The 27,981-nt window shown below is 35.1% G+C and overlaps 1 protein-coding gene across 13 annotated transcripts in view; it reads right to left on the bottom strand.

Moving 5' to 3' along the window:
• Positions 1-1,370: 1,370 nt before the first annotated feature.
• The window catches only part of LOC106873878 (uncharacterized), a 383,411-nt gene continuing 356,800 nt past the window's right edge, over positions 1,371-27,981 (bottom strand). For 9 of the 13 annotated variants that reach the window (XM_089338411.1, XM_052975052.2, XM_052975051.2 and 6 more), the window contains one exon: positions 1,371-4,506. In XM_089338411.1, the coding sequence (XP_089194537.1) occupies positions 2,668-3,762 (1,095 nt within the window). In that variant the 5' untranslated portion in view covers positions 3,763-4,506 and the 3' untranslated portion in view covers positions 1,371-2,667. Of the gene's footprint in view, positions 4,507-20,650; positions 20,766-27,981 lie in introns of all 13 variants that reach the window. The other 4 variants (XM_089338413.1, XM_089338414.1, XM_089338415.1 and 1 more) reach the window with 2 other exon arrangements.

The following is a 27,981-nucleotide window of genomic DNA, read 5'->3' as shown; positions in this document are numbered from 1 at the left end:
GATTTCTTAATGAGGATGTCGAGGAAGGGAAGATGCCTATATTCTATCTTGAATTGAATGTTTACGTCAAGTCCATTTATAAGTAATTTTTTCCATATATATCAACTCGTGTGTTAGTTTCCAACCTTCTAAACACGCACGCGCTTATATATACATACACATTTTGGTGTGTGTCTCTGTTCTTTGCATATATACATATACGTACATACATGGTACTCCATTATTGCTGTAGTCACATAACTGAAATAAGTAAAACAATAAAACAATTTATGAATGCGTGTGCGTGCGTGCGCGTGTGCGTGTGGGTTTATGATTAGATGTTTGCCTGCTACCACCCCCACATGAGAACCGATGTTGGTGTGTTTACGTCGCAGCACCTTAGCAGTTCGGCGAAACAGACAGGATCAGTATGAGGATTACCAAGAGTAAATCATAGGACCGATTTCTTCGTCTAATAAACCTTTTAAGTCAATTGCGGCCATGCTGGAGCACTAAGTGATTGAAACAAGTATACATATATTACACAAATCAGCACAATTCGTCGCTATGCAACTAACAATTTTGCAGGCATCTTACATGACTTGTTTCGTCGTGCTCAGGTAGTGGAATTCAAGTTCTATAAACCGGATTCTGTGAAGTGAGCTCCAGTAGCTAGATCTCTGTATGAAACGTACTGGGTGCTGTGATGTATAACCTAAGCACTAAGTGTAAAACACCCAGACGTTGGCATGATCTTCAAAAATCTTGCTGCATTTCACATACAATTTTCTGTCGCTTTTCTGTTCTCGGTGTATACCTAAGATACTGAACTCTTTTGCTCTGGTGAAAGATTCGTCTTGCATTACGCAAAATACGGTGGATATATATTAATATGTAGGGCTGAATAATAGCCATTTCAAAAACGTCCGTCCTCTCTGCTCCACCCTGTATGTATATACATATATATATATATATATAACAAATAATACATTTCTAAATCTCTCAGAGAGACTTAAGCAGTAGTGATGCGATAAAGTAGTTGTATACTGCCAACTTAATGTGACAGTCCCAATAAGGGAATATACTACTGCTATTTAGCCCTAGGAAGCTCGACCGCCTCCTGCTAGTCTTGGCGGTCCAGCTTCTTGGGGCTAAATAGCAGTAGTATATTCTCTTATTGGGACTGTCACGTTAAGTTGGCAGTATACAAATACTTTATATAACAAACCATATTCCGTCTGTACAATTCTACACAGTAAATGTTCGATGAGACGACAGACCAGCTTTCAAAGTACCGTGCTGTGAATAAAATCTTACCTAGAAAATATCCGAAACATGCAGTTACTGAAAATCCGAAGACAGTTTGTAAAATGATTCACACGAACACAAAATTTTCCTTAATAATATAATATTCAAATAATCCAGTATTCCCATCCCGTACCACGTGTTTATACTCAAACTCCGTTTCACTTTATTTGCTTTAACCTTTCACACAAACAATGAATGTCTCAAATGTTTAAACGTTTTAAAATGATCTTGTTTTTGTTTTGTATTTCTTTTTTATATAGAAGGGAATGGGGTTGCCGTTCTGTTGCTTTCATGATTCTTTAAATTTGAAATCGTGAAAAGATGAGTTTGTACATTTCCAGCGATCAAAAAACGCTTAATTGAAAGTTTTTTTTATTTTTTTTTTCCTAATGTTCTGATAATTGCTATTTTCGTATTTTTGTACAGAGCAACTATAACTACGTTCGATAGTTTTGCTGCATGTTTGAATATATATATATATATATATATATATATATATATATATATACACCACCAGGTGGTGGTATTAAGTTAGACATGGCCTGGGCGTATACTGGCCGAAACCTATGAAATTATCAAAGTTATATATATATATATATATATATATATATATATATATATATATATATTGATAGAAAAGACAACAAAAGAAAGAAAGAGACCTCGATATTATGTAAATAGAGGAATATATATATATATATATATTTGTATAATGCACCAAATTGGCGCTACTTTTATCTCCAGGTCCTCAATTTTTTTCCCCTTTCCCCTTTTACGTTTCACTTTTTTTTCTCTCATTCTTTTTCGACTCTTTTCACGGTTTTTTTTTTAGAGAGAGAGCAACAATATTGTCTTTTGAGGCTGAAAGGTTACCTAAAAATACACAGTACTCTACACAAGCTCGTCCGACCACTACATGTTCAGAAGCATGTCACTTCGAGTGGGCCGCACTGAAATTCCGTATATATATATATATATTATATATATATATATATATATATATATATATATATATATATATATATATATATATATATATATAATATTATTTATATGTGTGTGTATATATATATATATATATATATATATATATATATATATATATATATATATATATATATATATCCATATATATATATTTATATATGCGAGTGTGTGTTTATAATGTCTGTGTATGTCTATCTTTACACAGATACACGTTGCAATTGCATGAGTGTATTTGTTTATACTTATTACATATGAATTATGATGTGAAATGTGAGTCGTTTCATTGACTTCATTTGATGGGAACAATGTATAAATCATCTACGAAGACATTAGAAAGCAATTGAATGACGAATCAACACGACGGAGAATAGAAACAAAGAAACAAACAGGAAACTAATTGCTGGAGTTGTGAGTTGGATTATCTATTTCCAATGCTGTGCCTTCCATGTTGTTATTAGCCGTTGCCAGTTCGTATTCGGAGTGGGAAAGCTTTCGCCGGAAAATATTTACAAAGATTTCGATAAGAGTGCTTCTAAAGGAAGGAGAGAACAAAAGACAGAAAATGAACACGAGGACGGAGTTGAAAAGCGTGAGCAGTTGGGCTGCTGTTGACGTAAGGAATAGTAAAATTAATCCATGTCCTCTCAACTGAAGGTTCTCCTCTAACAAATAGCAGATGTGTTCAGGTGATGTAATCAAGAAAAATGTTATGCAAATTACAGTACTAACGCATGTCATTTCGTACTCCTCAGTAGCCAGCTGACCGAAATAATTGCTTCTGTCTCCTTTGATGATTATTCCCAGAACTACAGCAATATCAAAGACAAGTAAAAGAATTAGCGGAATGTAATAATTAGCTGACATGGAGACCCAAAACCACACCAATTCGTGCATCTTGGGATTGTTTGGATTAATTTGATTGCACAATCCCGAGGTGAAGTAGGCACTCCACATGGCATGTATGTTAATAACTACAAGACCTGTGAAGACCATGGCGATGGCGACCTTTGACATGAAGACATTGCAACGCTCAGTTGCTTTTCTTGAATGCCAAAGAATAATATAACGGTCAATAACCATGCAGACTGCCAACCATGTGGCTGACGAATAGAGAACATTCCAACCGAATTGCCATAAACGGCATAGGGGATCAGAAATGTGAGGAATGTGAGTTAGTTTGCAGTATGTAATTATCCATTCTAGAGCCGGTTTTAAAATTCGAACAAATATATCAATAACGATGAAAACTCGTAAATAGAAGCCTATGGAACACTGGCGCAGATTTGACTGCCGCAGCACCACCAGTGCTAAAGAGTCACTTATCATTCCGAGCGTCAACAGAATTGGCGGGACATACGTTAATATCGGGAGTATGATTTGGTTGTATATTAAGTGCACATTCCCACCGATGTTGGGCCGTACAATGGTGGTATTTGAATCGAGAGATTCTATTGAGAAATTACTGAAAGTTGGGTAAGTTGTTTCCATTTTTGGTTCGAAAGTAACATAAAAGATTCAATCGAAATATTGAGAAAGAGAATGTTAAGATGGAAATACTAGAAAAATGTGAATAAACAATTTTCGAAAAAGTACATTAAACAAACAGACGTGAGAGATAATAATTGTGGTGGGGGTAAACACAGACTAAGTTGCGAGGTGTGTGTGTTGGGAGGGAATGAAACGGAGAGAATTGATTAAAGAATAAAAAGAGAAGAAATGAAAAGAAACCATCTGGAGGGTCAGGTATGGGGACGGGGGCATGCAAATAAAAATAACTATATCAGAAATGAAGAGAAATAAAAAGACGGAAATTGAAGAAAGCGGAATAACAAGAAGGAAAAAAATGAAAAAAAGAAAAAGACAGAGATAGAAGTAATGTTAGAAATGTAAATGTGAATCTGTCAAGTATGCTTGAAAGTCGCTCGTATGACCATTTGTATATGTGTAGGAATTGGCATATTCAGGTGTGGTCATGAAGATCAATAAAATGCAAATTGTTCATTGACTTTTCTAAATGGAAACTAGCATATTCCCATTTGATTTTTTGATCGAATCTTCGATTATTTGAAATTTAAATATTTCAATTTTTAAAATATATTTTTAATAAAGAAAAGTAATGTGTCATATCCAGGTGATGCGTTCAACAGTTCAATGAAGAAAGAATGTTTTTGGTTGGTATGGCGTTCTTTCAGTTAAGTTTCCTGAATGATTCTCTTTCTGATGTTAATATCTCTGAAAATATAAAAAGAAAACAAAAAAACTTAGTAAATACATTTGGTTTAAGGAATATTATTTATTAATGGTTCTCAAATAAAAAATAAAATTATATTAAAGGAAAGAAGACAATACAAGAAGGGTTGTATAACGTTTCAGGCAGAGCCGCCATCAAAATGAAAATATAGGGCAACCGGTGTTGAAAGCTGAATAACGTCGTATTAATGATTGAAGAAAAGGCGCAGATAGGGGAACTAAATCGTGATAAAGATAGGGAACGGCATGAGGAAGAGGATATATGGAAGAATCTGGGGGTAGTTTGAAATGCATTGTTCGATTAGCAAAAACATAGGCGTGGTGGGCGGTACTAGAGCTGTACAATTACAATAAAGACGCAAAAACACAAATATAGGCACTCATATGTACAGACACACAGACACATAGGCAATCGCATATATGTGAGGGGTCTAGTCAGTATGTGCATATATATCAGGAGGAAAGTAACCCAAACTTTCAGGCATTGCGTCTAAAGTAGAAAGGATTATTATTGTTGTTGTTGTTAAGAATTTTATCCTTTCCTGGAGACTTCCATTTGCTTGATTTCCTCAGAGTAGGTCTTTCATCTTCTGCATTGATACCATACCCTCCCACTTTTGCTCATGTAAGGAGTCTAAGTCTGTAGATATTCTATCAATCCAAGGCGCCTTTTCATTGTGTGATTTTTCTTCTGCCCAAATTTTATTCCAAAATTCCTTCACTTCTTTTGATGGGACAGACTTTACTGTAACTGGTATTTTCCCTATCTTCCTGTAAAACATTTTTGGGGTTATTTTTGAGCCTGTTGTTGTCCTTGAAGAATCTAACGCGTTTTTCATACCTTGCTATGCGGGCAGCTTTAATACATACCTTTTACTTGAAGGCTTCTATGGTGGTATCGATGTTAAATATGGTTTTCATATTATATTTTTTCTTTAATTTTCCAATTTTTGTTTTTTGGTATGCTAGTTTTGTCAAACCTAAGGTTTTTTAAACATTCTATGTCAGACCTAATTAGTTGAATTTGGTGTTGAATACGCTCTTGACAAGTATGCTTTTTGTGGAAATATTGTTGTTTTCTAATCTTTTCACCACACAGAATAGTTGAGATTTTCGCGGAAGCATAGTACAGGTGGTTGAGATCTGTAATATCAACGCCATCAGCTGAAATTATATATTTAAATGCAAAGCGGATTTTGCCAATTTTTTTCAGGTTTTGGTTAGAATTGCGAATTTTTGGGAGAGTGTCGCATTCATTCATATTGGTTTCTATAATTTCCAGCAATTCAATACTGATTTAATTTTTTCAAATCATGTAGTTCTGTGTGACTTTTATTATTATTATTATTATTATTATTATTATTATTATTATTATTGTCGTTGTTGTTAATACAATCACCATCATCGTCGTCATCGTCATCATCGTCGTCATCATCATCATCGTCATCATCATCATTGTCGTCGTCATCATCATCATCATCATCGTCATCATCATCATTGTCGCCATCGTTGTCGTCATCATCATCACCACCACCATCATCATCATCTACATCTTATGATCACTTCCATCGGCACTCTTTTAATTGACGTTCCTGAACTTTCCGTGGTTCATAATGTCGGTGTCATTGCATTTGTTTTCGTCAGTGTTCTTGCTATTCTCTCAGTTTTGATTTGCTCCATAAGTTCAAATCGAACGTTTATTTGTCAGCTAATTCGAGCTTCTGCAAATGATTTCTGTGTATTTTGTTGAGGAAGTTACAGTGAACGGAGAAATATTAATTCGGGTGCAACAGCCTCGGTACTGATCAAACGTAATTCGAAGGTATATTTTTTGATGCTTTTAAAATTCAAGCTGCATATCGTGTCATGTGATGCAAAAGAGAGGAGAACAGAACGAACTGGACGGTTATGGAAAGTGTGGTGGAATTTACATTGTGATTAAATCGACAGTTCCCCACATTAAGAACCAGCAGCAAAAATAAAATCAGTAGAAAGAATTATTTCTAATGTTGGCTCAAGGCCAACGATTTTGAGGTGAGGTGCGTGTCGAAAACGTCAGCCTCACGGCTTGAGTTCTTTGTTTTAAAGGAGCCGGAAGAATAAATGGCAAAGTTGAACTTAGAGAAATTTGATTTTGAAGTGAGGGGCGATTCGAATGCATCAGTCTCACGGCTTGAGTGGAAGTTTGTTTTAAGGAAGCCGAAAGAAGGAATGGCAAAGCTGAACACGGCGAAATTTGAATTTAGAATGAAAAGAGACGCAAGAAATACCATTAAGCGGCGAGCTGGCAGAAACGTTAGCACGCCGGGCGAAATGCTTAGCGGTATTTCGTCTGCCGCTACGTTCTGAGTTCAAATTCCGCCGAGGTCGACTTTGCCTTTCATCCTTTCGGGGTCGATAAATTAAGTACCAATTACGCACTGGGCTCGATGTAATCGACTTAATCCCTTGTTTGTCCCTTCTACGTTTAGCCCCTTCTGGGCAGTAAACAAATAAGAAATACCATTAAGCATTTTTTTCAACGTGCTAATGTCTCTATCAATTTATCGTTTTCAATAGAAGGATTAACACTAAGTGTAATATGTGCAAAAAGATTTTCAGAAGCTAAAGCAGTAGTGGCTCAAGCAATAGCAGCGGAAGTATTTTAACGTCAGCACTATCAAAGAACTAAAAGAACGATTTTTCCCGACGTTTATTATGGAACCTGGAGCTAGTATACTACATCTGACTGTCATACGAAGCACTACCCTCAGTAACATCTCTACCACATCCGATGTACCTGCCAGTACTACAAGCAGCAAAAGGCAACTACGATGGTAACATTAGCATAAGGGCTACAGCAAGAGCGCTACAATTGACACAATAATAGTTGTACAGAACTGTAGAAAGGAAAGGATGACTAACACTGATGAGGACTAATGAAACGTTTATAAGCACATTTTTCTAAGTTACCACAGAAAATTGATCCGTGTAATCCGAACTAAGATCGGTGTGTAACTCTTATTACGTGGTAAAAAAGAGAAACCAAGAAAAACGAAACAAAAACATTTATCTCCGTTTGGTATAATGATAATGAAATGTTGCTACGTAAAAGCGCGTAGCCTGGGAGCGGCTTGTAAACAACACTTGCATAACGATATCATGTCCTTTGATGTAGATGTGTTATCTACATCAAAGATATAATATCAATATTCAAATATATTTTCTTTTTTACTAGCCGCTTCCAAGTTACGCAGTTTTACGCAACAAATTTCTTTAAGCAACAATTTTCGGGATGCAAGTAATCTTGATTGTTCTCGTGAACCATCAAATACTGAAGAGACGATAGAAAATATTGGAGATAGCACTGCGTAGTATTTAAAAACCGAACAATCTATTCCCCCTAGAGCTATCACCAGGAAAACGATATCCTATTAAGGAATAATATCTACATTCGTTTGATAAACATCGTGGAAAACGCCCTAAGGGATCTGACAAGTGTCTCAGACAAATATCAAACTATGTCTTAAAGGGTTGGTGCAAGATGCTATTTTACATGTTTTTATGTACAAATTAACAGAGCCGAGAAATGTATAAACACAACAAGAAACATACATGCATGGAAATGCGCGCGCGCACACACACACACACACACACACACACACACACACACACACACACACACACACACACACACACACAAGTGATAAAGGATCAATCTGTTGAAAGATTTGTAGTAGAATGGATTATTTCCATTGTGCTTTAGGTGGTGGTGTGGTGGGAAAATCAAACAAGGATAGAAAATGGTTGAAAAGAATATTGTTTTGCTGATGTGAATATATCAGAAATTTATGATATGAAATTCTAAGGTTCTACTGAAGTCTGCTTCAAGAGTGATTCCATCCAAATTCTTCAGGTAAAATAATTTTTCGACTTAGTATTTGCAAAGAATGAAAGCTTTTTCGATGCTGATAGTAAATTGTCTTTTATTCTTAATGTTATTGCAAAAAGCTTGGTATTATGTCATTCGCTGTATGGCGGCGAGCTGGCAGAAACGTTAGCAGAAACGGGCAAAAATACCTAGCGGTATTTCGTTTACGTTCACGTTCTGAGTTCAAATTCCGCCGCGGTCAACTTTGCCTTTCATCCTTTCGGGGTCGATAATTATGCACCAGTTGCGTACTGGGGGTCGATCTAATCGACTGGCCCCTCTCCCCCAAAATTTCGGGCCTTGTGCCGAGAGTAAAAATGATAATATCATTCGCTGATCATATTAGTCGAGATATCGAATGACAAAATTAATGTTAACATAACTTGTGTGGTGGGAATGAATGTTACGTAGGAAATGAACAATGACTGCCGAGTAAGTGAAGTTTGTTCCTGTTCATGGTGTGTGCGTGTATGTGTGTGTGTGTGTGATTTATAAAGTATGTGTATTAGCCCAGTTTACGTTATATCACAGTGATTCAACAGGTAACATTCTACATTTGATGGCTGGTGTTAAACTGGAATTTAATAAGAAATCAACAAATATTTATGGATTCAGGTGTAGTTAAACGAACAATTGGTTATCTTGTAGAATTTTGAAATTTCTTCTGCGACTGTAACTTCAATAAGAATCAATTTTCAAAATAGGTGACTCAAATATTTTGTAAATGCTCGATGCCATGATGTGTTAAACTGTCTATTTGCCTTAAGAAAGAATCTCTCGCGATCGTATTTAATACTTCCCATTAACAACCTTATGAAGTGCTCCGAGCGCTGTTCATATGAACAGGGCACTTCGTTTGAAAGCCCTGAAATCTGAGAATTTTCAAATAGTTGGATTATTCATATGACGAAGACATTATCGGCCACCATCAAATGTATATCATCGTTATAATGGAAAGCTTGACTTGAAAATGGATGTTTGAGTTACCACAATATTGTATTACGCTTCGTTTTAGTGACGGTAAAACTACACAAATAATAATTAAAGCGTAGAAATGTTGGATCTAAGTAGGAACGTCGTTTCTTTTGCATTAAGGAAAAGGGGGGAAAAACCTTTCCAAATTTAAAGAGGCTCGGGATATTAAGCGTATCTAGTTCAATATTAGCAACAGATAGGGCAGTAAGTTGGCAGAATCGTTAGTGCGGCGGGCAAAATACTTGCTGGCAATTCCTGCGTCTTTACGTTTTGAGTTCAGATTTCGACGAGGTCGACTTTTCGTTTCATATATACGGGGTGGATAAAATGAGGACCAGATGAATACTGGGGGTCGATGTAATCGACGTCACTCCTTCCCTGAAATTCCTGGCCTTGTGCCAAAATATCAAACTAATATTAACCAAAGATAGGGCGGCGAGCTGACGGAAACGCACGCTGGTCGGACAAAATGCTTAGCACGGTTTCTTCCGAATCTTTACGTTCTGGGTTTGAATGCCGCAAAAATCTTCTTTGCCTTTGACTGTTTCGGAGGCGATAAAATAGGTACCAGTGAAATACTGAGGTAAATGCAATTGATTTCTCTCTTCTCAAATTTCAAGTCTCTCTTCTCAAAGTCAGGTGTATTCAATGGCGTCCTTTGTCGGCTTCGGTCATTGGAAACCGTGCTGCGGCACCGCCTTGAAAAACTCTTAACCGACTGCATTTCTTATATTTTTATAAGCCTGGGACTTACTGTATTAATCTCATTGTATCGGTGTTTTTTTGATGAACTGCTACGTTACAGGAACATTAAAAAAACAACATAGGTTGCGTAGGTTGCCAAGCGGCGGTGAAGGACACCCCTACACACATACATACATGCACGTACACACAAAAACACATATGGAGACACAGACCCATACATAGTCACACAAACCCATAAGCATAAACACACTCAAACATTCACATACAAAGAGACAAACACATGAATGTGCAGAATATATATATATATATATATATATATATATATATATATATATATATATATATATATATATATATATATATATATATATATATATATATATATATATATATATATATATACATATATATATATATATATAGTATGGTATATAGTATGGTATTATCCGAACAATTCCCAAAACAAGGTGATTAAAAATCAAAAAAAGCAACACGGATTTTTAAAGATTATTGCAGTACGCACGTTTCATGCAACTCCATTTATTTCAGTAATGCGAGCATTGCATTAAATTTAAAATGCCGAGCAATCTTCAGCTGCACAAGGATACAGAAAATTTACTGAAATTTCATTTCAGCAGAATGGACATATTACTGTGGTAACAACATGTAAACAATCTAAGTGGGAAAGAAGAATATAAAAAAAAAACACATCTTGACATAGCCAAAGCTAGCAGGCTATATATATATATATATATATATATATGAATTATATATATCAAGTGAGGACGATATTGTGTACTCAGTCTTTTCTTTACAGGATTTTCATAATTTCTTCGGATTTCTAGCTCTCGAAATGTGAGTGTTACACATTTTTGTCAGTCATTTTGTACTTTACATCATATCACACATTTTCATGTTTTTTTCCCTCTTCTTTTTTGGGATTTTCTTTGTTTCCAATTTCGTCGCTACTTTTCTCTCACTTATACATTTTTATACCTACTATATTACTACTTTTAAGTAAACATTTTTCCATGAAATCAGTTTTTCATTTGCCGAGTAGATGATTATGAGTGTAAAGACATAGAAATGCATGGCGAAACAATAATAAGCTGAATATTTAATGTGCATTGTTTTCTGTGTACATTGTGAAGATAATATGCTTTAGGTCTGTTGGCTTACAAGACTGTAATCCACTTGGAGTTAAGGTCACTTAAATGATCATTATTTCCATCGTTCTTGTGACTTAATGGAATACATACATACATACATATATATATATATATATATATATATATATATATATATATATATATATATATATATATATATACTCTCCACAATACTACTACGGCGTTATGTAATGATAGTAATGCAGATTTAATGATAGTACATCGACCTTGTCTTACTTGAGACAACTGTCGTCATAATTATATGAGGAACGCCGCTGAGCCTGATGGCAGGAAATACATTATTCGAATAATGTTGTAGTTCGTAGGTGATGATTATTCTATTAAAAAACAAACGGGAAAAAAAAGCGTGGGCTCCTTGCCAGATCTCAGGAAAAAAATATGTTTTCGAGATTGGAATAGAAACACGACAAAATTGTAGATAAAATATCCCAGTCCAGCAAGTATACTATTTGGAATATCGTTGTGCACGACGTGGTTTCGGGTTCAATCCCATTCTGCTGCGCCTTGGATGAGTGTCATCTACTGTAGTCCAAAGCCGACTGCATAACCAGTGAATATGGTAGTGTGGAAAACCGACGTATGTTCACACACACATACACGCACACATGATGCATATATATATATATATATATATATATATATATATATAAATAAGGTACTAACACACACACACACACATATATATATGGGTGCAGGATGTCACAAAACGTAAAAATCATGAACTACGAAATACGAAAACATGAAATACGAAGTAACATTAAAAACGACCCTTCTTCAGTTGTTGGCTGTTAACCTACTCCACATTTCGAGCAATTAATAACAATATGAGACTTTCAAAAAGGGTTGGTCCCACGAGCCAAAATAAAATTTGGGATTTGCACAGGGTCAAAGTTGGTAACAAAGACAGGACAGTGGAGACATACAACAACCAAACGAAAACAAACATGGAGGGTCGTTAAACCAGACGAGGTAATGTAGCGAACGCTGGTGGAATATTCTTTGAGAAGAGAAAATATAGAAGAGGAGAGAAACATGAATGCGTCTGGTCTGTACGACAGACTGAAGGAAACGAAAGACGATCACGTGGGGAAAAGAAAGATGGACGATGGACACGTGTTACATTGGAGAACCGATGCTTTGAACATTGCTCGTAGTTATTGTCTCTTTGATATAACTTACGAACCTGTAATACGTTGATGCTGCAGGGATAATTCCTATGAACAAAATATATTTGCATGACGAGACGTCGGTACTGTATATATATATATATATATATATATATATATATATATATATATATATATATATATCCATGGTCTTGTGTCATTCTATATCGTAAGACAATAATATAACCATGGCTATTAATTTATAATTTCCAGCAAATCCAACAGCTGCCTCTTTGTGGGTATATTCGAACGTTCTATGGTTTTAGCGCGTGTGTATGAATGTGTATGCGTTGTGAGTGTGTGAGTGTGGGGGGTGTGTCTTCATTCACAATATCAATTGTGTCAGCTGGTCTTGTTCTGGCTTATATCATCGTAAAATAAATTAAATTGTAAAATCACCTGTTAACATTGAAATACCAGACAAGCTCCTGGCAAGCAGATATTCTCTGACCTGCATTATATGTACTGACTTTCAATGATCTAGTGAATATTATCGGTAAACTGACTGGAAATACATCAATGGATGTTAATAATTCAGTTATTTCCTGAGGTAATAATAGCTTACTCACACACACACACACACACACACACGAGCAGACACAGGTACAAATAGACACAGACACACACACATAAACACACGCAGACACAAATACAGAGACACACAGTCACACACACGTAGACACACAGACACACATACATGTGCACGCATGCACACACTCACTCAGACACACACACACACATACAGGTATGTTTCTATGCGCGAAAATGCGAGGATGTGCTGAAAGTATCGCGAAGGACCTAGTTGGAGGCCAAGCCTTTCGAGTTCTTTTACAAGGCCGACAAAAAATGAAGGACCGCTGCAATATGCGTATGAATCTGAGACTAGAATGTTGAATACAATTACAATTAATTTATCCTCCTGCATATTCTTTTAGCCAAAACCAGAAACTATTCAGCACATGTCGTGTGTGTGTGTGTGTGTTTGTTTGTTCGTGTGTGCATACACTTATTTACACATACACGCATACGCAAACACACATATATCGTGAGAGAGTCGGGGAGAGAGGGCTACGTATAAGGTACCAATTCATGGCGACCTTTTTTCTCCAACTGTGTATTTGCTTACATATCTGTATCCAAGTATGACCGTAAGTGCTATGCATGCATTGTGTAATGTTTGCATGTATGTATGGACTGATCGTTGCCTGAAGCATATCATCTGCTTTGGTGTCTCTGTTTACAACAATAATATATGTAATATTCTCTATTGGGAGGCATTGTAGCATTGACATGTGGTGCGTCAATAAACTCTGTTGCAATCATAAGGAAAAAATAGAATGATTTTTCTTGAATACCATCTCTTTTTTATACGAGAATATTTTGGAGGACTGACAATTAGCCAATAATATCTATTAAATGCAGCTTCAGGTTACCACAAAAATGACGAGCAACATTAATTGTCTTTGCCTCATATAGTAACACAACGCCATGGCATATTTCAAGAACAGCTGTGAACAACGTGTTCGCTATAACGAAGACTATCACTGCCAACCTGTAATATGTTCATCGATAAACTGAGCTTCTTATCAGTTAGTATTAGGTTTTGTTGTTTCTTATTGTGGAGGCGCAATGGCCCAGTGGTTAGGGCATCGGACTCACAGTTGTAGGATCACGGTTTCGACTCCCAGACCAGGCGTTGTGAGTGTTTATTGAGCGAAAACACCTAAAAGCTCCACGAGGCTCCGACAGGGGATGGTGGCGAACCCTGCTGTACTCTTTCACCACAACTTTCTCTCACTCTTACTTCCTGTTTCTGTTGTTCCTGTAATTCAAAGGGTCAGCCTTGTCACACTGTGTCACGCTGAATATCCCCGAGAACTACGTTAAGGGTTCACGTGTCTGTGGAGTGCTCAGCCACTTGCACGTTAATTTCACGAGCAGACTGTTCCGTTGATCGGATCAACTGGAACCCTCGTCGTCGTAACCGATGGAGTGTTTCTTATTAGTGTCATGGATCATGTAGTCAGTCTTTATATGTGTTGACTGAAGCACTTGTAACCATGACCATAGCTTGTGACCTAGTTACACATCTCAGTATTAGTGTCATGGATCATTTAGTCAGTCTTTATATGTGTTGACTGAAGCAGTTGTAACCATGGCCAGAGCTTGGGACCTAGTTACACATCTCAGTATTATGACTTTCTAAAATTGTACAGCGATGTAACTAACCGCGCTTACTTGAAGGATGACTTGTTCCTGAGAATTGATAGGCCAGTATCAAAATCCGTTTTCCCCTCATACCTAATCAGAATACACAATATCGTTTGTTGCCTCAGTGCAAACAATTTATTGTACGTTTCTGTTTCTATTTTATACGCATTCTAACTTGTAACTCTTCGTTCCTAGGCACACGTTTTGTACATACAACTTTCATCCAACAAATAACGTCGACTTCGGAATCCTTTACTTTTCATGCTGATAGGAGTTTTCCTGTAAAAACAGCTTTGTGTCCGTCTGCTGACTTTCCTTTCTGTAACTTATCCAGATTCATCAACACTTTATGTATTTTATTCAAGTTCATTTATGTCTATTTAAATTTGTCGTGATAGGTCTATACTTTGTAAATATCAATTCGTTATATTTATATATATAATGGGCGTATAAGAGTCTTCTACCTGTGTGTGAGTAGCATTAATTTTTTACTACACGCATGTGTGTATGTTACTTGTAAACAGGAGAATTTTTTTAATATGTTTGTTCCTAGATTGTGAAAGAGGTAATCCTTGAATAACTTCCAGTATCAATAATACTGTTGCTAATCCAAAAGCCGTGTCATTTGCCTTCTCGCTTTCGCGATAACTCTGCATTTATATAATATTTTATGCAAATCTCTGTTTATCTTGTAAAGATTAAGGTCTATAGTCAGGACATAAGAATTAATAATTTACGCTGCTCACTACCTTTTCCTTAACTTTCGAGAGAATTCAAATGCGCTGCTCAACCGAGACTGCACAAGGAACGGTTTTGTTCTCTGTTCTATAGAGAATATCAGACAGATTGCGTTAGCAAAGGATTTCTGTTTACATCGGAATATAGCTCCAATGTTCCTTATTTTCAGAGATGTATATAAATGGTAGTTTTACAATGTATTTCCCAATACTGGCGCTCTCGGTGACTAGCAAGTGTAGTCTTCAATGTGACATAATGGTGACTGCCTTCATCATGCTGAGAAACAAAGCGGGTGAGACACTAATGGTTACATAATTGGGAGGAAAAACGTAATAATGTGGGTTTTACTCCTTCGATATTTCACAATCACCAATATGTGTGTAAGTCATGGTTACATTTTTAAAATATACCAATGATATGTAAACAGAGCCTATATTCAAAACAGACAAATTCCATTTATTGAAATTTAATCATCAATGACGAAGTTTTTTTTAACGAGCAGGCTGTTCCATTGATCCCATTAACTGGAACCCTCATCTCGTAACCGACGGAATGTTTCTTATTAGTGTCATGGATCATTTAGTCAGTCTTTATATGTGTTGACTGAAGCAGTTGTAACCATGGCCAGATCGTGTCTGTGAACTTCGTTTACTTTGTAATCTGTGAATATAATTCTTCTTCATAAGCTTTTCATTCAGTTCGACCTGTTGTATTCTGACTACATGACTGGTACTTAATGACTTGTGAGCCAGCAACAGCTTTCAATTTCTTAATTGCATTTCATATGCACCAAGGTATTTCTGCTGTTTACAAATTTCCCTCACCTCAAATTTGCCTGGTAGCATTTTAAAATCCAAATGTCGTATTAATTTCTCTGCTAAAGCCTTGAACATGATTTTTCTACTAAAGCCTTGAACTATCCGTAGTTGTTTAACGTCCGTCTCCTACATTTAGGAAAAAATGCCTAGAAGAACCTACATAATTGCAGAGAAGAAAATGCCAGGTCACAAACCTATGAAAGATAGGTTAACTTTCGCCCTTTGTGTCAAGGCGAGTGGAGACTTGGAGATTAAGCCGCTCCTTGTCTACCCTCCTGAAAACCCACGGGCGTTCAAGTCGTACAAAGTCCTGAATAAGTAGCTGCAGATCATGAGGGCAAACGTTAAAACCTGCGTCACCAAGAAATTCTTCTCCGAATGGATAGCCTTCTCTTCAGACCAGCAGTAATCGAAGGTCGAAAAAACAAAAAAAAATGGCTTTCCTATTTGCGTGGGGCTCAAACCTACATCCCTTTGCTAACGCGACTAAGTGAGTCACCTTTGCAGCTGTGAAGCAGCCTCCCCGTTTCTGTCAAACTTAAGAACGATAATAGCTCGTACTTGTTTTTATGTAAACATACTTTCTATATACTTTCGGTGCGAATGGTTTTTCTTTTTATATGGTACCGTGTTTTACAATCCTTTAAATAATAATAATGTTCTTAGTAATAATGTTGTTAATAATAATAATACTGTTTTTAGCTCCAGCATGAGACAGTATTTACTTTTTACTTTCTATTTTATGCTAGTAATTGGATTTAATTTTCCAATGTGTTGCCATAGTTTGAACTATGTAATAAGTAATTAACGAGACATTTAGCTGTTGTTTCTAGAAAACTGAAACATTCTTTTCATTTACCAAAATGTTATTGGAGCGACTGAAAAAACATGTTTTCCATCTTTCAAATCTCATCTCTTTCATCTCTTCATGAAAGGATCGAAGAAAAGGACTTCATTATTTGTGAATGAGGTGAAGATAGATAGCAGCTTATTTATGTAACGCATATATCCCTAAAAGTATGAAAATCGGAGAAAGAACTCGATAATTATAATAATGCAGGGTTATTTGCTCTGGAAAGATAAAAATAGAGTTCGATTTTCAGAAGTGTGAAAACAATATAGTGTAGGAGGCTTTGAACAAGATCCTTAAACAATGAAAGGAGAAAAACTATTAACAGAATCACACGAAAAGATTCATCATCGCGTGGTATAAAATAATGTAAACAAAAATATTTGTTATTTGACGCTGTGCCCAGAAAGAAATATGTCGTAAATTGCTAAATCATTTTCGTAACAAAAAAAACAAAAAAACATGAAGACAATATTCCATTCAAGAACCAAATTTAGACCCCACAATTTACAGCAAAAGTGTAGCATGTCCGTTTCAATTCATGCCAAAATTATACTCACAAAGTTAATTGATGAAGACAAAAACAAGCTAATCACGAACATGTAGAGTGAAATCACTTCGGGAAAGACTACAGAGCAACTTTAATAGCTTGTCTGTAAACTATAACGGGAATCAATAGATCAATGGATATTAGTTTTACAAAGACACGTATAAAATTTAATAGTAAGAATCTAATTACAACAAACAACATAAGAACCAACAGGATGCAAATGAGGAAAAGCCGCAAAAATCATTAAATCTCAGATGTTCAATAAATTGAGAAAACCGATCAGCAATCTGTTTTAGCAAATAACAGGTAACATTATCATTAGAAATACCTGAATAATATTGTCATTCATGTCCTCGGAGATTAGTTACAACGTAACGTAGTCACCATTTCACAAAGTAACAATGTACACTCTAATTTATAATTCATTGACGACATCAATATCAAGTACAACGATTAGCGTCCTAGGAATTATAAGAATATCTATACCAATACCAACAAAGAAAAGACAATAACATTTTCTAATATAACTCATTATAATTTAGCCTATAATTGAGACAAGCAAAATCCAATCTGCATCATTAAATTAGAGACGCCTAACAAGTTGAACATGAAGGGTACACACGTGAGCAGAGAAAGAATGAAGCACTAGATCCATATAGATGATATACATAAAATCTATTATTGCAAATGTAACACATTGGCATCGAATCGACTGTAGATAAGCTCTAACGTGAGAACGATAATGGACGTTTGATTAACAAACATAAGAAAAAAAAATGGGATTTTTGTTAATGATGCAGACGGCTAAATGAATTTAAAGATTAATTTCATAAGATATGAGAAGCAATAATCTACATATATAATCTACATATATATAATCTACATATATTTCCGACAAAATTTCAGAATTGAGATTTGACTAATGAGCTTTCATTGGGAAAATGAAATTCAAATATCATTGAATAGTTCTTCACAAACATGTTTCTTGTATGTTTGTATGTAACTGTGAATATGTTTGTATGTATTGGCTTATATTTCTCTGTCTGTTTCTCTTTCTTCGTCACTCTCTCTCTCTCCCTCTCTCTCTCTCTCTCTCTCTCTCCCTCTCTCTCTCTCTCTCTCTCTCTCTCTCTCTCTCTCTCTCTCTCCTCACATATTTGTATGTCTGTTTGCCAGTGTATGTATTTTTGCATCAATGTATCAACAATGGAACTCAATACATTTTATGTATGACATACTAATTAAAAACTGAAGCGCAGAAACCACACAAGTATGCCTGAAGCTAAATATCTAATTTTTAAACAAGCTTTTAGATTATGTCGACAGCTTTCTTATAGGATGTAAATCTCTAATTACTATTTACAAATACTGTCCATAGCCTAGTAGATCTTTACATGCAAGAAATTCGGTGCTGGGGCAAAATTATTGTCTGCATTCTTGCGTATCTCTGTCGCTTGATTTTCAATATCAGGGACATTTATGAGATGGCTTTGCTTCTCTAGAATGCCTGGGTTATAGTCTTGTTGAATTAATCTATTATACGGATTAAATATATACTTAATAGAGTAACCATTAATTAGTGTCTTCGTATACTTGGATCTGATTTTTTATTTGTTTTTTTGAATTAAAATATGTTACTGATGTAAGTATGCAATGAATATAGTAGCGTAAATAGATGTAGTCCATAAAAACATACGACGATAAAAAACAAAAATTGTGTCGTGGGAAAAAAAACGTATACTCGTAATTGATAAATAATATTTTCGAATTTTTGGCTAATAGGTGCGACGACGAGGGATGTATGTAGCCATTATGTCAGCATTGGGAAGTTTGATATTCGTCTTAACTGCCAAATAAATATAATGTAGGCTTTATTAGTTGAAATAGGAAATTCTATATATGTGTGTATACATATATATACATATATATATGTGTGTGTGTGTATGTGTGTGTGTGTGTGTGTGTGTGTGTGTGTGTGTGTGTGTGTGTTTCCTTGAGTGTCTGTGTGTAATTTGTGCTTGTCCACCACCAACGCGTAACAACTGGTGCTGGTTAGCTATCCTCCCTGTGATGTAGCGGTTTCCCCAAAACGGAACGATGGAATATGTTCCAGCCTTTTAAAAGAGTAAATACTATGGTCGATTTCTTCGAGAAAAATATTTCAAAGCAATGCCCCAACATGGTCGTACTCCAACGACCGAAACAAACAAAAGATTAAAAAAAACCCCAATTATTATGCATAATCCAAATTAAACGAGTAAACCGTTTTAGCCGGCTATAAAATCAAATATCAATTTGAAACTTCAATTATACTCCCCGTTGGAACTGTTTACTGATCTAATTGAAATTTATTAAATATGCAATTGTAGATACTAATTTCCTGATGGATATATGTATGAGTGTATTTGCATTAGAGTTGTGGAAACAGCCGTAAGAAGTCAATCAGAGAGAGAGAGACTCGAAATATATTAATTTAGTTATAGATAAATGTATTCAATTTGCTGTGAACATTCCTTTTAACCAACTTATATTTACACAAACTGGGTCCTGCTGTGGTTATTGGATTTAAGTACTAATATATTGGAATGTAACAACATATTAAAAGATTAGCTATTAAATTACGTTAATATATATTTTCATAGCACTCAAGCATTAAATCAATATATTAAAGTATACACAATGCATATGTTATTCACACACAGACATACACAGAAATAGGCAGACACACACAAACACACATGTATACACGTACAAAATTCATTCACTTACATAAGTTAATATTTACATGTATATTATATATATGCATATGTGAACAGAGTTGCACAGACAAAGGAAATGAATATATAGTGGTAAATGAATGCATATCATGTACATTAGTGTACCAAATAATGCGTCTATACATATGTATAGCTCCACTCCCTGGAGTGAAGATGGGAAAGGTATGCAGTGAAATACATATGGAAGATCCTTAGAAAGTCTAGCTCCCAGCTTAGGAATTAAAAATTATACCAACCGCCGAACTGGACGGCACTGCATAATATAAAAAAAATTCCGTCTTCTTCATCTCAGATAAGGACCCAGTATTGCAACAGCTTGAGTTTAACATCCTGCCAAGGAACCAAAGACATCTGCAAAGTGAAGATGGGGAAATGTTCAAAAAGCATCTGGACAAATTTCTGTCTGAAATCCCAAATCGGCCCCCATCATGGAAAGAGGCGCAAAGAAGATACATTAAGTACTTGTGAAATTAATTTTGGGGTCGATGTAATCGACTAGTCCCCACCCCACAAAACTTCATGCCTCGTGCCTATAACAGAGATGATTATTATTAGTGAGTGAGAGAGCAGTGCATGCCATCAAAGTGACATCATGGTAAAATATACGAAGCCCAGTGCACACATCATGATTACCTGCCTGATAAGGGTACACCAGGCACATGCATCACAACCATGTCTGTACGACATGGTGATCTCATGTCAAGATTAACAGCACATGACGTTACAGGTGGGGCCCCGTTGAAATTTTCTTCAGGTCGAGTATCCCACCCAGCTCATAAGTTTCCTGAATAAAGGCTGTTAGAAGATGTTGAACCAAAAAACCATGTTTCCAAAAGTGAATTATCCAAACTCCAAAGAATTCCTCTTGACTCATGGCTATGATGCTCTCCCATCTATCCAGAGATGCACATATTGTCAGCCACTAAGGGGTCATGTTCAACTCATTAAGGTCAAACAAATGACGAGCAAATCTGTGGTATTGAGCAGAATATTTTCTGTAGCCCATCCTTTACACCAAGACAAAAACAATGTACGTGATAACACTTCCAATCAATTAAGATGAGAAGCCATGACAGCCACTGCCTGGTATTGCATCAAGGCATTTATTATTATTACTATTATTATTATTATTATTATTATTGAGTGTATGTCATGATTAGTAGAATCATCAAAATACTTATCAATGTACGGCAAGAAATGAAATTAACGAAAAAGAGCAGCCTCATCAATTGCAAAAAGATGGATGTTTAGTATGTGATATTAACGAGACATGCAAACATTTCAAAGCATAAATAGACAACCATATAATTATACATGTGTACGTGTGTCCGTAGTAGCGTGCGCGCGCGTGTGTGGGCATGTGTGCGTGTGTGTGTATTTGGATAGATTAAGTGTTTACTTTAAGATGAAGGACAGCGGAATTCTAAAGAACAATTTGTATAGGTTACAGCTAAATGTAGAACAAATAATTGAATTTTGCAGATTTAATCTTTAGGCAAACATGTTCCGTTTACGCTCACTCAATGGACCATGAGATGAACTATTGAATATAATAGATCTAATTGTTAAAAAATATCAAACAACAGTATACATCCACACAAGCATACACACGCGCATATACAGGCATACAGCCACACATAGACGCAAAAGTTACATTTTCTGCACACAAACGTATATCTATCTATCTATTCCACATATAAAAAACAGTATATATATATCTATATATATATATATATATATATATATATATATATATATATATATATATATATGTTTATATATATATATATAGCTATTCTGTTATGTATATGTGGAATAGTGTTATAACATCCTTTTGATATATAAATATTTGTCCATAAATATAAAAATAGACGTATTTTAATCACATACATACACACAGACGCACAAACATATACATGGATATATATATATATATATATATATATATATATATATATATATATATATATATATATATATATATATATATACATATATGTATATGCATATATACATACGTGTGTATACACACACATATGTACACCTATGTGTATCTATGATTACTCGCACACACGCATATATATATATATATGATACACACACATATAAACATGTGTGTATTTAAATATATATGTATACAGTCATGTAGTCCTCCCTTTCACCTGTGTGTATGTGTATATATATATATATATATATATATATATATATATATATATATATATATATATATATACATATATGTATGTATACACACACACATACAGTCGTACATAGTGACATATTCACACATGTGTAAGTGTTAGTGTTGGTGTGAGTGTGCGTATGTGAGTGTTTGTGTGTGTATGTGAATATGAATGTTTATTGGTATGACAAAAACATGGTACGGGAGTTATTTTTTCATTTTGAATTAAATTACGTGTATGGAATTAACTGGAATTATGCAACTGTGAAGGAAAGAGAGAGAGAGAGAGAGTGAGATACGGAGACAGTGGGTGAGAAAGAGAGAGAGGTAGGAAAAGAAAGAGTGGGTCGGGGGTAGCTGAGAAGATGGAAGGGAGAATTACATTACTGTTCAAATGTTATCAATCTGAAAGAGATCTTAGATGTAAATCAAGAAAAACAGATTAATTAGATTCTTTGAACTTTAAACTAACAAACACTTCATCGACAGACATACTAGAATAAAATAAAAAGAAGACACCGAGAAGTTTGATTCCTCTTTATACATTTATACGTAGACAAAAATATTGGTCTGTCTCCCATATTCTCTGTTTCAATCTCTATACGTGTTTTCCTCTTTCAATTATATATATATATATATACATATATACGCACGCACACACACACACATACACACACACACATATATATATATATAGTTGAAATTTACAGAAAAACAAGAGAGGAAGATATGTGTATAAACAACAAACAGGTGTATTTGTTTAACGCTCGGGAAAGTGAGAAAGTATTTTTAAGTTTCGAGCGTTCGCTCTTCAACAGAAGGAATACGAGGAAACAGAGAGAGAATTTTTAAAAAAGACTTTTGGAGCTAGCTGTCAATCACGCCGATTGGCTAGATAAAGGTCGTTAGACAGGAAGGCTAGAGAAAAGGGGAGATAATAAAGTATTGGTGATCTCAAAACGAAGGTGCTCGTGCGTGTGTATGTGAGAGTGTGTATACAGTCTAGAACAGCCGGGCTTTGTTACGGCATACCTGCTCGTAACTTTTTGCTTGTGCACAAGAAGAAGAAGAAGCGTTGCTTCATCTCCCACCAATAAAATTTTGCCCCCACGGCGTTACTTTTGGCAACAAAAATTGTACCTGATACTTTTTGAACGCATCTCACATATGTACTTATTGAGAGTTTGCGAGTGTTCCTGAATGTGTGTGCGTGTGACTATGTGAGTTTGCATGCGCGTGTGTGTGTGTATGCGTGTGTATGCACACGGATGGCTTTCTGTACGTCTGCTTATGGTTTTGTCTCAACGGTAAAAGAAGAGGGGCACATTTAACGAAGGGATTCACTAAAACGACCTTCACGATCACTCTACTACACTGTGATACGGCGAAAATTTTAAAATAAAATTTATGGTGCAAAATTATCAAAATTCGACGAATTGTGGCCATTGAAAGATATTTCATGAAATTACAAAACTGAATATTTATTGATGCTTGTGGTCTCATTCCTTCCCGTTAACAGCCGTTTCTGGTCGAGAATTACATCGTCTGTATAATCTATTAATGTAGATTTTGAAAGAGAAATGATTTTTATAAACTGCAACGTTACAATGTTTGTATGTACGCATACATCATATATTACTTTCTGAATATACGCACACACACACACACACACACACATACACGCGCGCACACACACACACACACAACCCATAAACACAACGACTCACACACACACACACACACAACCCATAAACACAACGACACACACACACACACACACACACACACACACACACACACACACATATATATAATTATATCTGTAGATATCTGAGCTTATATAAGAATATACACACACACTCATATATGTATTGAGTGTATTTATATATATGTGTGGGTGTATATGCGTGTGTATACGTTTATGTATGTCCATGTAAATGTGAGTCGTATTCTTCTATGCAACTTTACAGAAGATATTAGGATTTATCCATTTATCTCTTACAAATTTTTACAATCAATTTTTATAGATTTAAAATGGAGTACGATAGTTTTAAAGCTTCAACCAATTTTAACTATTATTAACTATGTTTGTATAAAATTTGAATGATTCTGGGTTGTTTACTTCAAGAATTTATTCCAAATAACAATCTTTTAGATACCGCACATGGGCATGATGTTATCTAGATATCTAGAACTCTCTTTGGCTCCTGTTTTTATGTAAGCTACAATATATTGAATATTTACGGTCTCATCTTGGAATATGTGTTTGTAACATTGCCTACATTGTGTCGTTAAAACTTTCCATTATATAGTGTTAAGTTTGTATAAGTAATTATTTCTTACTTTATAATGTTCTGCTGAAAACATTTTCAATGTCTTTTTGTATAAATGTTATTCTTGCTTTATATTTCTCATTCCATGTTCAAGATAACAGACTAACATATATAAGGACTAATTTACGAATAAAAACCGGCTGTTAAGCAACAGTGAGGCAAACACAGATAGACACACACACACACACACACACACACACACACACACACACACACACACACACACACACACACATACACACACACACGATAGGATTCGTTCCATCTCTGTCTACCAAATCTACTCACACATTGGCTTGAGAGTATAGTAGAATACCATGGAAAAACAAGCTCCACACCACACAGTCACGTCGACGTTTATAGTGAGAAATCACGCGTGGCGACAAAAGATCTACACAATAATATGCATCGTAGTAGAAGACTATATTTACTGACTGATGCAGTTATGGAGACGCACATTCAGATTCTGTCTCAATGATATTCCCCTTGGCAATTTTTGACCTCCCCTATCTTCATCAATAAATCAAACTGTAACTTGGGTTGGTTAGGGCTTCTCCGCAACCACTGTACAGTCCGGATCATGCATGTTTTCATTTCTACATGGTGAATCATATGTAGGGCAGAAATCTTGCGAAGGGGAGTACATTGAAAAATGAATGATGTGTTAGGTTAACAACATGTGAAATTTGAATAACTAGTATCAGTTAAAAGATAGCAAAAATGTCATACATTCCTTGGCAATCATACGCGCACAATCGCGCACACACATACGAAGAATGTATACACACGTTTCTGCATCTGTCTTTCTATCTATCTATCTATCTATCTATCTCTCTATCTCTCTCTCTCTATCTAGGTACCTTTCTCTATCTAGGTAGCTATCTCTCTCTCTCTCTGTATCTATCTATCTATCTCTATCTAGGTAGCTATCTCTCTCTCTCTGTATCTATAGAGGAATATATTATTTTGTTTAAAAGAGTTCCAACACTGTCTGTTTTTTATGTTTTATTTATATTCCTGCAGAACCAATGTGGGGTATAGAATATGGAATATACAATATATAATATGATATACAATATACAATATAAAATAAAATAAAATAAAAATGGATGGCACCATGAAAGAAAGTATTGAATGTAGATGAAATATTGAGTGTTCAATATAAAGGATCAAATATATAAATATAAAAATATAAATATATATATATAAAGGCGACTCGAGTTTCAGGGCTATTTCCCTTCGTCATGGCCGGTATGACAGACTTTAACAGATATATATATATATATATATATATATATATATATATATATCTTAAAAAATAGAGCTCAAAATCGATGCATTGAAGATACTTTATTGCAGCAACAATTATAATAGCAGAAACAACAACAATAAGCCAAACCTATGCACATTTCAATAGAGTATCCAGGATAAATAAACCACATCATAAAATGTCTCATAAAATATTATAACATATTATAACACATTACAAATTACAAATTGCCGGATACTCCATCTCTTCAGGGTCGCATTATTATTGCCATCACCAAACACTACTATTATTAGCAAAACACACACATCAAAGCGGGTGAAAGAATAATCGAAGGTACGCAACCCTCCATCGCTATTTTCCTTCCTTTTGTAATTTGTAATGTGTTATAATATGTTATAATATTTTATGAGACATTTTATGATGTGGTTTATTTATCCTGGATACTCTATTGAAATGTGCATAGGTTTGGCTTATTGTTGTTGTTTCTGCTATTATAATTGTTGCTGCAATAAAGTATCTTCAATGCATCGATTTTGAGCCCTATATTTTAAGATATATATATATATATATATATATATATATACAAAAACTCACCTGTGACGTTTTTGCTAAGACTTAACAGATACTATATATTTTATAAAATTTTGTTTTATAAAAAAATATATATTTAATATATATATATATGTATATATATATATATATGCAGAGAGAGAGAGAGAGAGAGAGAGAGAGAGAGAGAGAGAGAAAGAGAGGGAGAGAAAGAGAGAGAAAGAGAGAGAAAGAGAGAGAGAAAGAGAGAGAAAGAGAGAGAAAGAGAGAGAAAGAGAGAGAGATAACAGAGAAAGAGAGAGAGAGGAAGAGATTATTTGTATCTTGGAAAGTAAAATAAAAACAAAATAGAAATACCAGTGGGAGATATAGATAATAGTAAAATGTGTAGAAATCACCATTGATGAAAATGAACAGAATCAGAAAATAGTAGAAGCGACCGACTGGATGAACATTTGAAATAAATTGAGTCTAAGCTAATGTCGATAAACATAGCATCGACAGTATAACATAAAATGGGGGAAAAAAATCAGTTAACGACAGAGAATTTGAATAAAGACGGGAGCGATGCACCGAACGAACATGAAAGGGGTAGGGAATACAAATAAGGAAAGAAAGCAAGAAATAGAGTAAGGAGATGACTGCGATTAAGAAAAAAAAAACGAAGGAATGCGGTGGATGGAATCGTATGGCGAACAGTAGGAGAGAAAAGTGATTGAATGAATGAGAGAACATCAATGAACACTGAAAAAAAGACTAACTGAAAATAGATGAATCGTAGAAATTTGACAAAGAAGAAGAATGAGTAGAGCAGATAGGGAAATAAGATGGAAGCGTGGAAGAATAAACTTGCAGTGATGAGAAAGATGGAAGCGTGAGATGATGGATAAAGGAAAATATGAAGGGGAATTTCAAATAAGTGTAGAGTCTAGGAAAAAGGAAATAATAATAATACTAACAACAACAACAACAACAACAACGACGACGACGACGACAACAACAACGACGACGACGACGACAACAACAACATCTACGATAACAACAACACGATGAGTTTTACCATTCTTCCCAATGAAAAAAATTTTGGTAAGATATATAAAGAACGATTGAATTTTAAAAATGCATGTGGATGATAATTTACAAACGAGACGAACCTACCCACCGAGAAATCAGTCAGACGGAATGTAGCGTAGATCACTATTACATATCAAAAATTACTTTGAAACATGATAA

The sequence above is a fragment of the Octopus bimaculoides genome, chromosome 20, assembly GCF_046866305.1.
Source record: "Octopus bimaculoides isolate indiv1 chromosome 20, ASM4686630v1, whole genome shotgun sequence".
In the NCBI taxonomy this organism is placed as follows: domain Eukaryota; kingdom Metazoa; phylum Mollusca; class Cephalopoda; order Octopoda; family Octopodidae; genus Octopus; species Octopus bimaculoides.
This window is presented reverse-complemented; position numbering and strand designations above follow the sequence as displayed.